The sequence below is a fragment of the Plectropomus leopardus genome, chromosome 2, assembly GCF_026936395.1.
Source record: "Plectropomus leopardus strain MGB_pleo_1.0 chromosome 2, ASM2693639v1, whole genome shotgun sequence".
Classification (NCBI taxonomy): domain Eukaryota; kingdom Metazoa; phylum Chordata; class Actinopteri; order Perciformes; family Serranidae; genus Plectropomus; species Plectropomus leopardus.
In genome coordinates, this window is record NC_142177.1 from 28,846,165 (window position 1) to 28,863,851 (window position 17,687).

General features: G+C 39.6%; 1 protein-coding gene across 2 annotated transcripts in view; it reads left to right on the forward strand.

Moving 5' to 3' along the window:
• The window catches only part of grm2b (glutamate receptor, metabotropic 2b), a 53,264-nt gene that overhangs the window by 11,763 nt on the left and 23,814 nt on the right, over nt 1-17,687 (forward strand). For both annotated transcript variants that reach the window (XM_088090012.1, XM_088090006.1), the window contains exons 3-4: nt 14,381-15,218; nt 16,568-17,628. In XM_088090012.1, coding sequence (XP_087946138.1) covers nt 14,381-15,218; nt 16,568-17,628 — 1,899 coding nt within the window. The remainder of the gene's footprint in view (nt 1-14,380; nt 15,219-16,567; nt 17,629-17,687) is intronic.

Genomic DNA, 17,687 nt, shown 5'->3' on the forward strand with positions numbered 1-17,687 from the left:
ATGAATGCTGTGAAGTAAAAAGTACAATATTTCTCTCTGAAATGTAGTATAGTGAAAGAAGAAAGTAGCATGAAAATGAAGTACTTGAGTAAATGTACTTAGTTACATTCCACCTCTATGTACATGATAGCCACTGACTTTTCATTAATGTAAATCAGTCTGCCCATAAACACTTTTTTTTTTACTTATGTGCCAAGTTGAACTCAAACAACAAATCTTGTAACTTTATTTGTTCTGAGTAAATGTTTTAAATGAAGTTACTACCTCTAAAGATTTATTTTGCCTCATGTTTATTGCCAAAACACAACGTGGATCACCAGACAGAGAAAAGATTGAAAAGACACAACCTCTGAATCCTTTTAGGCATTTGTGGTTATCGATAATCTGTGCAGCACACGCTTTAGATACATTTCAGTCAGGCTAAAATGTATGTTATGTACTATGATTCTTAAAATTTTGTATTTATATTTGTTTATAATATCTCCAGACAGAAAGTGATATGTGTGAATCACTGATTGTTTGAATATGCTGAGTGCTGCAGCCTCTTTGACTGTGACATCCTTGTTAACGTCTGCAAAACAATGTCAGAATGCGATCTGACCTTAGAGAAGTTTGGCAGAAGTCGGCAGAGATGAATGCTTCTTGTTGAAGCTGAATGGAGAGAAAACAGACAGACAGTAAGGGTGTCCGCCTTACTTTGTTGAAATCATTTAAAGTCCCCCATAAACATGAGTTCTTCACTCAGAAAGAAGTGGATTATATAGATCTCCTCCTCTGACCTTGATGATGCTTCAGCAAAAGAACAGCATTTTTGTAAGAGGCATGAAAAGGGTTGTGTGTGTGTGTGTGTGTGTGTCTCCCTGTGAATGAGTCTTCAACGACCACACAGTCACAAAAAGAAACTCACAGCTTTGTGTTGAGTGTTTTTGTATGAATTTGAATACATACCTCCACTGTCACTTCGCTCAACAGCCTCTTTGTTAGCGCCTTTCCTTCCCTGGATGCGTCAATGAATCGAGCCGTGAGAGCGCCGAGAAGCCCGCGGTGGGATTTTTTTGAGAGGTCAGTGATTTACACAGTCCCTATTTATCCCCAGAGAAGCACTTTGTCTGGATGAGGAGCGTAATAAAACTGTGCCAGGGATGGTCCCGGGGAACTTTGAGAGGAGTTGCTTTTCCCATCTGTGGGGTGCATGTCTATTGGCTGGCAGGGACGAGTCCACCTGCGTGTGGAGAGGAGGCTGCCTGCGACTGGGGCCAAGGAAGAGATGTGGGAAAGATGGTGGGAGACGAGCCAGTTTCTCCTCAGCCTAAAAAGGATTCTTTCATTAATAGCCCAGCAATATCTGGGAGGCTTTCATCATCTTCTTACTCATCCTGGTGCATGTTGTTGTCCTTGTAGTCTTCTCACTGTTTAATTTTTCGAAAAGTCTTTATTGCCATCTGGAATGTAAACTATATAGATTCGGCCATGATGAAAGATGACTCAGTCCTAACAGCCTACACATTTTACTGTTATGAACCTAGCCACTTAGAGCCACGGTGAAAAAAAGAACAGTGAAACCATTCTGAACTATTCTCACTTTTTCTTGCAAAAAAAATGCTAAAAAAAGGATTTGTAACTTCAAATTCACTAGTCACTGCACTTTCACACTCACACAGTTAAAAACGCTGAAATCTTAGAGGCACAATCACAACTTTGTCTTTAACTTGGACTTTATGAAATAACTTTGAACACAAATCCACACTGTAACTGTTTCACACCTCCTTTAATAATTTAACACGTGAACAGAGAGAAGAAAAATCAAGTATTTCTGTGGTGATAATCAAAGCTGGATGAAGAACCTGAAAGCCACACGTCAGTAAAAGTACAGATATATGACTTTGATAGAAGTTAGTCAACTATTAGAATATTACTTGGCTTGAGATCTTAAAGTATCTAACATTTACTGTTCTTAAGTATCAAAAGTAATTTTAGGATATTAAATGTACTTAAAAGAACAGTGTGTAGGATTTAGTGGGATTTACTGGCATCAAGTGAGCAGGATTGTAGATAACAACCAGTTTAAACGTCTCCTGGTTAGAATTCCTCAGTGTTCGGGAGTCACTTTATCTGCTTCCTCTCCAAAACAACGTGATTAATCTGTGATTAACTTGCAAGCTCAGACCACTGATTCCCCAAACATTCAAATTTTTATTTTGTAGTTACAAAGTAACAAAGATGCAGTGCTGTGTCCAGACTTTTTTTTTTTTTACCGGGGTGGCCCAAATGGGTCACTGATGCAGGAATGACATGAAGTATGAGTGCTGCGGCTGACACAAGTGTCAGCGTAGCTTTAAGTTACCATTTTTGTCTCCACTACCCATATCTCCTTTAATTACATTACAGTGTCTTACTTTCTTGTTGTAGTTTATTTTAAAAGATAAATAGACCTGTCAATATCACAACAGAGTGCCACCACACAAATGTCAAATAAATCTTTCATACTTAATTTAAGAAATTGTTGTTCCAAAAATAAATAGTACAATAGCAAGTAAATTAGCCTGGGTGAACAAACCTTTTAACATTTATATCAGTTTATTTGTATGTAAAATTTATTCAGGGTAGACACCACTCTGTCACATTACTTCCTCTAAGGTTTAAGACTGAATTGCACCTGTGAACATAAAATCAGTTTACTCATCAAACAGTTAAAACTAACTGGGCAGAGAGCTGAAAATAATAATGGGGTGGCCAATCAGATCTCAGGGGTGCCACCCCAGGCCGCTCTATAGACACGCCCCTGCAAAGATGCATAGGGGAAATGTAAAAGCTTACATTTTCTTAGTGTAGCAGAGCAAAAGTAAAGGTTGACAGAAATATAAAAGTTCAAGTACTGTGTACTCCCAAAAAACACTGAAGTATTGTAACAAAGTATTTGTTTACACCATTGGTAATAATCACTTAAGAGCTACGAAATCCTTGCAGGATTTTTCAACACAAACTAATATGGCACTACTGTATGAGTCATTCTCGCTTCACATGATAGTTATTAAAAAAAAAGTAATATCGTAAAATGTACACTCCAAAAACACCCACTAAATCCTTTAAGACCATTAGACAAACTCTGTGGAACCGCTGCTGACGCTGCAGGGAAGCTCCTCAACAATTTAGGGGTATAAGAGTTCATATCTATCCTGCCATATATTGATGTTTAATATTTTGGGTTTGCCGTGGTTTATTAAGTCTGTGTATGTGTCGTGCAGAGGAACCAGAGAGGGCTCTATCTTTATTGTGTTTCCGTCTTTACAGAGTGCGGTGGTTGAAAAAAAAAAAAATCCTGCTTTGGTGTTAACTTCAAAAGGGGCTTGTTTATCATGTGATATTATAGCTGAATTCCCCCTCCCAGCTCTCCCTTCATCCTCCTCCTCCTCTTCTCTGCTAGGGACTGCTGTTTTTGAACTGGAAATTTTAGCACATTCAGAGAACACAGCTCGGTCCCTAATTAGCACATCAGAATGTCATTCAAAGTAAAGGGAAACATTGTAATGACTGGAAGGTTGGTTAGAGTCAGGACCCACGCGGTCAATGAAATTGCTCGCCTATCGATTTCCAGATGCATTTCCCTTCATCTTGTCTGTCTCAGAGCTGTTGTTTTTTTTTCACATGGTATCACAGGAATAAATTATCAACCTTCCCTCTGAACCTTTGGCTGTTACTTAGAACAGTGTGTGACAGGAGGAGCGCTGCACTCCAGTCTCAATAACGGTGAAAAATTACTGGACTTATCAAGTTTATTTTCTAAGTGCTAGAGGCCAGAAGTGATATTTCAAAGCTTCAAGCTAAGCAGATGATAAAAAGCTACAGTTTTCTCAGATGGATCCTTGTACTTGCGAGTGGTTCGTAAGGTCGTTCTTGTGGTGAGCATTGTTTTGCTGGTGGGAGGAAATAATAGAGTTAAGTTTAATGTGAAGAATTGCCTTCTCCTGAAATAGCGCGTGCAAGCAAATCAACACACTTCTTTCTGCGGCTGCATTACCAGCCATGGGGGCTTCTGTATTATTTGACCCACAGAAATGATAATATGCAGTATGATCTTATGTATGTATACATGTGCATCTGCTGCTTTGAAAATCTTATTTGTTTTTAGTCCTTCGTTTCATGTGGGCTTCTGCGTTTTGTGTCTCTGTGAGTTTGGATGTGTGGGTGTCTGCAAATGCAGCACATATCGAGTTTACTTGTAAAGAAATGTGCTATCCTCTGCCTTCACAAAAGAATACCTCAGATTAGATCACATACAATTCTAAAATCAGGCCGAAAGTTACTCTTAAAAAAACAACTTTTTATCGTTTCCCTTTTCTTCAAATCAAAACAAATCGACCCACCTATTGTGTCAACCCTGTCTCCTAGAAATTCAGTTTTCCTTTCTTGTGTTTACAAGGTACTTCTCGAATTTTAACAAGATGTTTTCGTGTTATTATGAAATACTTTCATGCAATTACTCGTGGCCAAAGCATTTTGTTTTTACTAAAAGTGTTCTTCACCTTATCTGTATCATTTACATGTATATATTATAAAACTGTCTTGTTAAACATATCTCATTTTCTATTGTTAGAACAAGATAAGATGAAACATCCATATGGCGAGAAGAAGAGGAAGACGGATTGTAGCTTACTTCGACTAGGAAAAAAAACATGGTCAAAACATGAAATGTTTCTCATTAGATCAAGAAACTGTAGCATATTTTTACATCGTGGTGACACCAGAACACTCTCATAAATTAAAGGAATGCTTCAACAAAATGACCATTTGAATTTGTGAAGAAAACCTTGTTTTTCTTGCACGCTTCACTGGTGAATAAAGAATGCCCAATGGAGATATTTCTTGATAGATGAAAATCATAGGGGACCAAAAAAATATCAAAACATCATTACACAAATTCTCACACAACTCATACTGTAAACCCAGTTTTGTTTTTTTGTTGTATGCTCAGTGCTTCCCAAACACATGCATTTTGCTAAAGCCTTACTATTTCAAACACAGCAGAGGTTAAGCACATACACTTCCCAAGGGCTAATCATATGCAGAACAGTAGCATTTTATCAAAAATGCATGTGTTTGGGAAGTACTGAGCATAACTGGAAAAATAAGACATATATTATTACACTGCATGAGCTGTGTGAGAGTTTGTAAACAGACATTTTTATATAATTTGGGTATTGTTATAGCTGCTCCCACTGTTAATCAACAATGTTCTCTGTTCTGGGGGTCTTTGTTCACTGTGGAGGCATATGAGAAAAACATTTTCTTTACGAATTTAAGGTAACACGTGATGAGAACTGATATACAGATTAAAATTTGGTGGGGGAAGTTTTCCTTTGACAAATCTTACATATTTTGTTAATACGAAAATGAATGTGGTCTGTATTACTTCAGAGTCTATTTATTATTTATTCAGTTGCAAATTATAATAGTTTTGCAGACATGTAATTTCTATGAGAAGGTTATTGTAAACCCATGAAAACCACAAAAAATACCCAAATAGTGGCTGCAGAAAGAGTCATTCTCTCTCTCTCATGTGCTGTGGGAGGGCACGAGTCAGTTCAGGACAAATCATTTATATAAAATAAATGAAGGGACATTTGTCTTCCAATAAGATAACACCCATTTACACCCTGTTTAAAATGTAAGCTGGCAGGCTCCAACAAAGCTGCTTCAAATCAAAAATAATCCTCATCAGCTGTATAACAGATGGGCAGCTGATCCAGCAGATATATGATAAAATGGCACAAACTACTGGACGGTCTACACTGCTATTGCTATTTTCTTTCCGGCGGTGAGATGAACTGAAGATGAACTTGGAGCCGAGATATCAGCTGGCAAAAACAAATGCAAACGAGCGAAGGCATTAGAGGTGTGCAGAATAGTGAAGCTGTTGATCCTGTTTCCAATTTGGAAGAATCTGCCTCGTGTGGAGAGAGGCGCTGCAATCACAGTGGAGAGCTCCGTACTTGGTGTTTGGGTTTGCCTCAGATTGTCTTAGAGAGAACAAAGTGGATGAGCACAGAAAGGGAATCTTTAGTTTAAGATGTGTTTTGATGTTGCACATTTAATTGAGTCACGCTGGTGTTCTGCAGTATGCTGGTGTTTCTTACATCTTACGCTGCTTCAGCCATCAATCATATTCAAATGAGTGTAACCAACATGCTGTTGTGGAATCATGAAATATTGATTCCAAGAAGTTTTCTTGTTTTTTTTTTTAATTTTGTATTTTGGCATCCATAAGAGCTAAGAGTTACTTTATGAGCATATTTATGATTTTTCTCCTCGCTGTGTTTTTTTGCGTGATTTCCCCTCTATAGGAACAATTTGTCATCTTCAGAATTTGAGCTAGATTATCTCCAAATTGGACCTAACGCATGCTTGGCATGGATAATTTGTGCTGCTGTTTGTAAAACATCCGTGTTTCTTTTAGGAATGAGATGGCATCTTGAATATACTGTACTGAGTAGAAACATAATGTTCAGGTAAAAGACAGACTGTTCAGTTAGTTATACTCCAAAGTGGCATTTCCAGGAATTAGAGGACAACAACACGAGGATCTTTCCCCGTGATTTTTTAGAATGTAAATGCTCTATTTTGAGGCTTTTTGAAAAATACTCTGGTACCTTAATTATCCTTTAAAACCTCTTTTTAACTGCTGTGTAGCTGACTGAATAATTTTGTCTTCGGCGACCATATTACCTAATTAATATAATCAAGAAACATGTTATTGCATGGCCATAGGTGGATTATGACTCAGTGGACCCCAGGTCTTGATGCATAAAAATCCCACCCACTGCCCTTAGGGCAGGTGCAACATGCTGTTGTTTCTAAGCATGCAATATTGCATAGTACTCAGCGCATCTAAAGTCTTACACTGAGGGGACAGAAACACTTAACATACGTATATCATAATGGTGTCTTTCTTGTGACATATTCAAAGTGAATGTTAGGCTATTCCTTAAGTTTCTCTCTTTCTTTTTCATTATTTTTTTTAGGATTTCTAGGGTTCTGATATGACATAATGACTGAACGCTTTGATAAGAAATGCAAAATTTAGTAACAGAGACTTCACACAGAGGCTCTGGCTTAGGGGCCCCTTGAGCCCGTGGGCCCATGTGATAAAACACCCATGCTTACGGCTTTGGTCAGTGTAACCTGCTTGCAGGTTATCACATGCACAGTGTTAAATTTGTCTTCTGCACACACCCCTTTGATTCACACAGGACATTTATTATATTTATTAAATTCAAGGTTTTGCTATTAATTTCCACATTTCACTGAAATCCATTATACCAAACTTAGCAGTGATGTGCATCAAATTCAAAATGCATAACATGTATTTCAGGTCCTTCAGTAAGTGGCAGGGCTGGTGCACTGTGCATCCTTAAGTTTCACACTGCATGCCATCTACTGTATCTACTGTAGGGCTCAGCTTGACAGGGACCTCGGGGACATACAGATGGACTTTCCATGTTGAAAAAAATCATGACAGACACATGAGTAAGAGCACATGTTCCAGCAGTCTCATATCTTTCTGCAGTGCCTGAAATCCCATAATACTGCTCCTACTACACACCATATCAAGCATTTACTTCAAACTCAGCTATATGCATTCATTAGTCTGAAGATCTGAGAAGCTTTATAATAGTATTTGCAGTCTTTTCCTATGATTTTGATACTATGACATCATCTAAGTAGATATTTACAAAATACTGTGTATTCATTTGTTTGTCCCAAAGCGTGACTCCAGTACGACTACTCTCTTGTTCCAGCTTAACTCTTCCCTTTGTCCTTGAAATATCAGCGCTCACTGCAGCAAGTTCTTTTCCATGTAAAACTACTTTAATAGCTTTACTATTGCCTATCTAGATATTGCAGTGAAGACTGCAGCTGTACACACTGCACGCTGTAGACATTAAGCACTCATGTTATATATTGTGCAGAGGCTGTTTGTCATGTAATACATTTATTTGAAGTTTGTGTCACAAAGGGAACATATTGGAGTGTAAAACTGGCGCTAAAGGTGAGGGAGAACGCTAAGGGACCTATAAACAGGATCCTCGTAAATGTTTTCTTGTTGATATATATAAATGCATTTCTTTACTTAAAGATACACTCTAGGTATGTGTTAAGACGCTGAAAAATACTCTGTTTTTAATACTAATTTGTATCTGATGTGTTTCCTTTACATAAAACTTCAAATGTGAAGTTAAAATTCTTATAACTAGATCAATTCCTTTCCCTTCAGGAAATTACGCTTGTATCTGCTGGACACAAGCGTAATTTAGTCTCATCTTAGTTTATTTTCATCATTTGCAAACTGATTGGTTTCAAAGCTAGTTGTGATGGCACAAATCCTGCTGGTACATTACATTTACTGTGATTTAAAGGGACAATTCACCTCTTTTCTTGTTACCTGTAGTGCTGTGTATAAGTCTGGATTGCTTTGGTGTGAGTTGCAGAGTGTTGGAGAAACCGGCCGGAGAGATGTCTGTCTTCTCTCATATATTATGGAACTAGATGGCACTCAGCTTGTGGTGTTCAAGGTGCAAAAAACAAACAAACAAACAAACAAAAAACCCTTTAAAAACCCTAAACAGTACTGTCTCTTTCTAGAGTGCATGGCTTGGTTACTTAAGATAATCCACACATATTGTTATGAACACCTTCATACAGGCACTATTATCTCTCTACCAAACTACACCCGCCAACCTTATCGTCGTACAAAAGGAAGTGTGCATCCACTCGGACGAGAGACTCGTGTCTGTGGATTATCTTGAGTAACCGGGTCATGATTTCTGAAAAAAGACATTGCTGTTGAGTTTTTCAGATGTATTTTTTCTGATACTGTGAGCACCTCAAGCCGCGTGCCATTTAGTTTCATTATATTCAAGAAAAGGCAGACATCTCTGAGGCTGTTATCTCCAACATGCTGCAAGTCACACCGAAACAATCTAAACTAATAAACAGCACTATGGGGCAGAGGAAAATGTGTATTTTTGATTTTGGGGGTGACTGTCTCTTAGAACTGAGCACAGAAAACTTTTCTCCTATATGAAAACAGCCGTCTGGAATCAAACTCGGCACATAAATCATTCTGTGTGCGATTTATTTATATAGCACATTTAATCAACAAAGCAATTTAAAGTGCATTTCATAAGACATAAAAGACATTAAGACAAGATAAAAGAGAACCGCAAGACACAAAGAGTAATAATAATAAAATAAAGTTGACAATAAAAGTAAGACAAAAACTGATTGGACTGAAGAATAAAATCTACAGAACAGCTACAGTGCAGTGTATAAATAGTCCTAAATGTAATTTAATAAAAGGCAGTTGAATCACATTCAGAAAACAGCTTTAATGTCTGTTTACTGTGAAATCTGAAAAAAAGAGCGTACTTTCTGTCTGTCATTGACATCAATGTTTGAAAAAGAATGTAAGATTCAAGGTACACATGCACATATTCACAACATTAATCTCTGTTTAAAATATCATGCGGTCACTGCATTGTGTGTGTGTATGTATATATATATATATATATATATATATATATATATATATATATATATATATATATATATACATATATAATTACACTACTCTATACTGCAAAGTTTGTCTCTAAAGGAACGCAGGGGAAGCAGGCATTCATAACATTACAGAAAATAATTACTGCTTCACTAATGAACCTGCTGCATAATAGAACCAAACCAAGACTCCTGCACAATGTACTGCCATAATTATCATGATATATTAGATATAACCTGTAATGCTAATGAGGTCATTAATCTAATAATGCAATAATTCAGAAATACTGCAATTTTTGTGTATATATATACTTATCTTCACGGAACATATGGGCATTATTCTAATTATGTCTGCATCCTAAAAGAGTAATTTTATTTTATTTTTTTAAAAGATGATGTAGTTAATATAAAAATCTATGCAAAAGGGTGCCTGAAAATCTAATCAGACCATCTTATACAGGGAAGCTGTGTGAACCTGCCTTTGGCATGTACTATTTTTTAGATATTGTGGTCCAAGATACAGTATGCCACTTTTGGGGACCTCTTTTGGATTTTAAACCAGCAGGCCATGACAAGCACCTAATTGGTGCTTCAAATTATTGCAGTTGAGAGCTAAACAAGCTTAAGTAGGCTGTGTCTTTGCTGAGGATAGATTCAGGTTAGGGTAAAGTCTAGAGTCATATGTATTGATTATGATAGTGTAAGTCTTAAATAAATTAGTGTCAAAGTCTAAGCTCTTTGCAAGCTACACCATCTAGTTAATTAAGAAAATAAATGGTTGTAGTTTGTGGCATCTCTTGCAATGAGAGCAGATTTACAGTATGATACCTCTGAGCCAGTACTGTGGTTGTGTTCTTATCTGACTTGTTGATGGAGAGAGCGAGAGGGAAATACCGCATGAGGACGAACAGACGGTTACTGTCACACACTCCAGTAACGTCCTGAAAGGTGTGCTGTCAAGCTTCTCCTAGAATCTATTGATGAAGGCCAACTGCCTGTCTGAAAATCCTGCAAGAGGAAACTACCTTATTACTATGCAAGTGTGACTGACTGACTCAGTGTGGCTGCTCGTATGTTACTCTGCATGCTGCATACAAAATACTGTATATATCCCAGACAACATAAATGAATCAGTAGATGCAGAGCTCCAACCAGGTTCCCCCACACATGAACAACAGAAATCATGTCCCTCAGTGGGTAATTTGATGAGACCTCTGCCCTATATACTGCTAGAAACAGTGGCGTGGACTACTGCCGGGTGCTGTGCGCTTGTCTACATACATCACATTTACTCCATTTATCCCCTCAAGAACTTGAAGTGTTCCTGTGTTTCCTGCTGGCTCCTGTCTTTGGGGTGTTTCAGCTTAAGGAGGTTAAGCACATGCCTGCTCACAGTGTAGAGTTAATGTCAGTGATTTCTGATTCAAAACAGAGTGTGTTTACATTGCATATTCAGTGCCAAGTAGTCTTCTCTGATGGTCTTATTCTGATAATGCATGCTTACAGTTGCTTCGCTTTATATTAAGGCTGGTCATGGTCGTCAAAAGGTGAACGTGTCAGTGACAGAGAATTGTGTTGAGAATTGTGTTTTGTACATGTTCGCTTAAAAAACAAGTATGAAATCAGCATGTTGGTCAATGTTTTAAAGCCAATATCTGCTGATAGTGATAACATGCCAATATGATTGTGCATCTCAGGTGTACTTTACTTTAAATGGGACCATAATTTACAAAATGAACATTATGCAGTATTGAAGAAGGCTTGAATTTTGCAAGTTAGATCATAAACCCATTAGGAAAATGTTTACTGGGGTGATAAGTCGAAAGTGAAATATGGTCATTTTCTCATTAATAGGTTGTCCATGCAAATGTAATACAAATTTTGACAGACTTTACAGAAAATCAGCAAAAGAAAATGCATTTTTCCATCCACCGCAGTCATGCAATTACTGGGAGTGGGTTTTGACAATGCCACCCCTAGAAAAATCTCTGTAAACATATAACTGCATATATTTGCAGAATTTGTAGGCAGCAGGACAAAATCTTCTGATGCCAAACATCAGAAGCATTTTGGTTTCCATTTGTAGTCTGTTTGTTGTGCAAGTAATGTTGACTAATCAGTATTGTTTGAATGCAGGTGAACAGTCCTTTTGGTGAGGCAGGGTACATCAGCTGAAATGCATTTGCAGAAGCCATCCGCTCTTGTCTGAAGAGGATTTAACTTTATATTACGTTTTTTTTTAATTATTTTGCATTCATGTGCAGATATCTGTTTATAGACATCAGCCAAAATGACCAGTGTACACAGGAGCAAGTCTTGGCCCGGATATCCACTAAATACACTGGATCTCCCGAAATATTGGCCCTTGCTTCCTGAGGCTTTATCGTTGTCAGACTGATAGCTGAAGTGTTTCCAGATTGCCTCTGGAGCCGTGCTTCTAACGTGACTAAAGAATGTTTTTTGAGTAACATGTTCAGGGCATGCACCCCATACAAAAACATGTGAGCCAAGTGCTCATACAGTATAAAACACTTGGGATTTATAATAACACAGAAAATATTTTTTGCCCTGTTTATGTGGGTTGGATTGAGGAAGCTGTAACAGAGAACGTTGCTTTTAATGGGACTTAGTGTGAGTGTGAAGGGTTCCAATTACATCCAGGGGGATGCCATTGATTGGGAAGCCTCCAGGCATACAATGATACCTCAGGGAGGAGGTCGTCATATTGAAGCACATGGGTATTCACTAATCACCCCCGTTTCTCATGAGGAATCCTGCAAAATGACAGGTTTTCACCAGCTCACTCAGTCACAGTTAGCTTCGTAATGCTGTGTGGGAAAATAATTGCTGTGATTTTATGCTATGACTCTGACACAATCTTTTCGGCAGACTTGTGTACAACATGGATGCCTCGCTGAATTTCAGTCAGAGATTATCAACCACCCCTGTTGAATTTAGCACCACCAACTATCATCTCAGCAAAGAAATCAATATACTTTTCTGGGTTAGGTAGGCATCAGAACTGGCAGAATCTGTCACGAGACTTTAATGACTTGACTGAATGGCTTTAACTAAAGAAAACAGCAGAAACATGCTGATAAAATTCTTATCTCTGTGCCATTGTTGCTGATGTTGTTATCTGGCACACTCTGCAAAGGGATTTGTGGCTCTAGCTGCTGGTGATGTGGATCCCTGACAGAGTAAACAGTTTGAGATAGAGGAACATTGAATTGTCGCTGTTTCCACTGCCAGGCTTTGCCACAGAGCTGAAGCACATCGGGCAGCAGCTCTGCCCTTTCATGGCTTCATTTCACCTGCAGACCAGATGGATATCTACAAGCTGAAAAGCAAAAAGGGCTTAAAACTACTCGAGAAACTTGAAATGGAGCATTGCAGCATTTTGTTGAAGAAGTCAAAGACTTTTATTAGAATTAAAGGGTGTTTTTGAAATCATGAATTTCATCATGAGGGGAAATATGACTTCATTGCACTAAAAACAATCGGCTAGTGCCATTTAAACCACAGGAATATTGTAACATTATGCTTACCTCTGCAAAATAAAAAAATCCACAACCCTATCATTCTAGGACTGTTAAAGTGACTATAATCAATATTTTTTAGAATAACAATGGATAAAATGACTTTTGTGGTGTGACAGGGGTCGCTCTTATTGATAAACCCACAGATAATTATCACCAAACTCTGCAGTTCCCCTCAGCTTGACGGAGCTTTATACCGTATTTCAGCTCCGTGTTTTCCAGGACATTCTGGTGAGCCGTCTAGTGCCTAACATACACTACAAGGCTTTAAAAAGGTTTTGGAAAGACTAAAGTCTAACACCCTTTCACATCTAAAGAAAATGTGTCATAAGACACAGAGTTTTTAGTTACAGACTAAAAGATTTTGCTGAGACTGGGCATCTGTAACTACATTTGAGATGATCTGCCATTCTGCCTAGTGGAAATTTCCAAGAAGAAAAACTGCTAAACAATGGAGCAGCTTTAGGCAACAGCTGCCCTTGTCTGTGCAGTGGATTGTTATGAAAAAAACAGCCAAAAAGAAAATGAGAAGACATCACAGAATGTGGACGCAACCCTTAGAGGAGAACAGGAAAACTAGGCAGAGAGAGCAGGACAAGGAGGAGCTGAGCAAATCAATATGCTGCGTGCACCTCTACAATGAAATGACATTTAACCAGTTTTGAATGGTCAGATTTGCAGTTAAGTTCAATGATTGGACAAAATTGCGAGGCTGAGCATAATTCAAAGGGATTTTCTGAATTTGTGTTATTTGTTGTGATTACAACATCCTGAAAGGACAGACTAGGACAGCAAAGTCTTACTGTCCTACAAAAGTTTGCGATTCTCCCTGGAGTCCCCTCCATGTTTATTGTCTGTCTGATTTGCTGCTTTCTGTTCGGTACTTGAGAGTGCGCTGCTTTTGGTTGACGTCGGTGTTGACGTCCTTGAACCTCACTGTTTGTGTGAGCTTACATTTAACCGTTATGGTAATATTAAAAATTTTTGACTTTATTGGAACGGCAAGATGACAAAAAGTTCAAGCAGCTGTGAGTCAAATGATCCAAAATCTCATGATTTTATCATGACATTGGAAATCTGTCTGCAACAGTGAAAACGCTTGAATAGCTGTTTGGCGTAAGACCGGCATAAAATGACACAATTTAGCAAGAAAGTCCTTCATTTGATCCTAGCATGTCATGCTTGATGCTTCTGCCATGGTTCGTGTCTATCCATACTATGACGGCATAACCAATAAAAGTGACTTAATGACATAAACATAAAATCTTTTCGTTCTTCTTTTCCAGGTGGCCAACCTCCTGCGATTGTTTCAGATCCCTCAGATCAGCTATGCCTCCACCAGCTCAAAGCTCAGCGATAAGACCCGCTATGACTACTTTGCTCGCACTGTACCCCCTGACTTTTACCAGGCCAAAGCCATAGCCGAGATTCTGCGTTACTTCAACTGGACCTACGTGTCAACAGTAGCGTCAGAGGGCGACTATGGTGAAACTGGCATCGATGCCTTCCAGCAGGAGGCACGCAGTCGCCAAATCTGCATCGCCACTTCAGCCAAAGTGAGCCGCTCCATGAACCGCCAGGGCTACGATAATGTGATCCGCGCTCTGCAGCAGAAGTCCAACGCTAAGGTGGTCATCCTGTTCACCCGCAGCGAAGACGCCCGTGAGCTGCTGGTGGCCGCCGCTCGCATGAACGTCACCTTCACCTGGGTGGCCAGCGATGGATGGGGGGCGCAGGAGAGTGTGGTGAGGGGCAGCGAGACAGCAGCAGAGGGGGCTTTCACCATCGAGCTGGCCTCCTACCCAATTAGAGAGTTTGAAGATTACTTCACCAAGCTGAACCCGTACACCAACACAAGGAACCCGTGGTTCAAGGAGTTCTGGGAGCACCGGTTCGGCTGTAGCCTCCAGGAACACGGCTGCAGTGAACACAGCTTACGAGATGGAACTTTTGAGCAGGAGTCTAAGATTATGTTTGTAGTAAATGCAGTCTATGCCATGGCCTACGCTCTGCACAACATGAGGCAAGCAGTATGCTCCAACACATCCAAGGTCTGTGACGCCATGAAACCAGGAAACGGCAAAAGGTTCTACAAGGAGTTCATCTTGAAGACCAAGTTTGATGGTAAGCACAGCAGTGAGAGCAAACACAGAGAAATGTTTCATTCTAACAAGTATGCTTGTTCTATATGTGTCTACTCCATGAGATTATTTTAAATTTCTGAGAATGGGATTAGATTCATTGTGAACATTTTAATGTGAGGCAAACCGGGGTCGCAAATAAGCATGCCACTGGATTAAGACTTCAAATGATTTCCTCTGCAGCACTAAAAAGAACTTTGTAATTATTCAATTAGCAAAAATTATTCATGAATTACCATGGATGAATCAGTGGGAGGGGAACCTATCTGGAACGTGCTATTCTGAGAATATTGGATATTGGTTAGATGAATGAATGCTCACATTTAGCCTCAATGGCAGGAAATTGGTGTGTTGAGTATTTACAGCCATTTAGTACATTATATATTAGGAAAGCATTTCTTTATGTCGTAATTCTACTGTTTTTAATGAAGCACCATTGAAAATACTAGTGGAACGTACAGTGCCATTAGTCAGAGGTGTGGACTCACATGGAGAGAATTGCAGCTCGACTTGGACTTAAACACCAGCGACTTGTGACTTTACTTTGACTTGAGTGTTTTGACTTGAAATACTCGATATCTTCCTCCAAGCACAAAGATAAATCAGTATGTTATTTGAAAAGTGTGCGGTGAACCAATTAATTTTCCTTCATTTGTTGGATCTTCTATCATTAACACTATTTATTCCCTGCAAGACAACACTTAATTCTCCAGATCCACTTTGTTTGAACCAAGAACTGACGTTATGTTACTGAGAGTCACTTTGAAAAAAAAGATACCAAGATAATTTCATTAATGTACAAAAACTATGAGTGGTCAACAAAAAAAGTAATTGCAGTTTGCAAAATGTGCTGGTCCAAAATTACAAATTGAAAGGCAAGACATTGCAACAAACTTGTTTTAGCAACTAAGTACACATTTTAAAAGGCATTTCTGTTTTTTGTACATCTAATGTATTATTACTCTGTTGTTAATTGAATATTGTTACTCTGTTGGTGAAGAGCACATTAGAACTTGTTTAGGACTCGAAATACAAAGTTTAGGACTTTGGACTGTACTCCAACTTACCTGTCTTGCCTTGAGACTTAACTTTGGACTTGAATGCAAAGACTTGAGCATTACTTGTGACTTACAAAACAATGACAAGATCCAACCTCTGCCATTAGTTTGAATTATATATACCATCCTTCAGCAGGGTGTAGGATGATATACGTCTACACAAATGTATATAGCTCTGATACGCAGGTAAAACTATGATTTATCCAGAACAGTTGAGAAACATAATCAGTTCTTCCCTCTTTTTCTATTTTCCTTGTTTTTTGCTTCCTACCAGCTCCATTCAGACCCGACACTGAGAACATGGTGCGCTTCGACTCCTTTGGTGACAGCATCAGCCGCTACAACATCTTCCATTACCACAAGGAAGAGGGGAAGTTCGTCTACAGGAAAGTCGGCTACTGGGACCAGAACCTGACCCTGAACACCACCCTGGTACCCTGGCGTGACCTCGTACCACCAACTTCCCAATGCAGTGACCCTTGCAGGAAGAACGAGGTGAAGAGCATGCAGCCTGGAGACGTGTGCTGCTGGATCTGCATCCCCTGCCAGCCCTACCAGTACCTACAGGATGAGTTTACCTGTGCTGACTGCAGCTTCGGTCAGTGGCCTCTGGCTAACTTAACTGGCTGCTATAATCTTCCTGAAGAATACATCCGCTGGGAAGATGCCTGGGCCATTGGTCCCGTCACCATCTCCTGCCTTGGCATCTTGTGCACTCTGTCAGTAGTGGGCCTCTTCTTCAAGCACAATGAGACACCTGTGGTAAAAGCAAGTGGACGTGAGCTCTCTTACATCCTCTTGCTGGGAGTGTTGATGTGCTACCTCATGACCTTCATCTACATTGCCAAACCTTCCACTGCTGTCTGTACCCTACGCCGACTTGGCCTGGGCACCTCGTTTGCAGTGTGTTACTCAGCTCTTCTAACCAAGACCAACCGAATCGCTCGCATCTTCAGTGGGGTGAAGGATGGAGCCCAGCGTCCTCGCTTCATCAGTCCTGCTTCCCAGGTAGCGATCTGCGGTGCTCTTATCTCCTGCCAGCTGCTGGTGGCTGTCATCTGGCTGCTGGTGGAGGTGCCCGGGGTTCGTAAGGAGGTGAGCCCAGAGAGGAGAGACGTGGTCACCCTCAAGTGCAGCAGCAGGGACTCCACCATGCTCATGTCACTCACCTACAACTGCATCCTCATCGTCCTCTGCACCGTCTACGCTTTCAAGACGCGAAAGTGCCCTGAAAACTTCAATGAAGCCAAGTTCATTGGGTTCACCATGTACACCACGTGCATCATCTGGCTCGCTTTCCAGCCCATCTTCTATGTCACCGCCAGCGACTACAGGGTAACTATCTGTGAATTCTTTTAAACCAAGTCAACTGAGTATTTATACTTAATATTTGT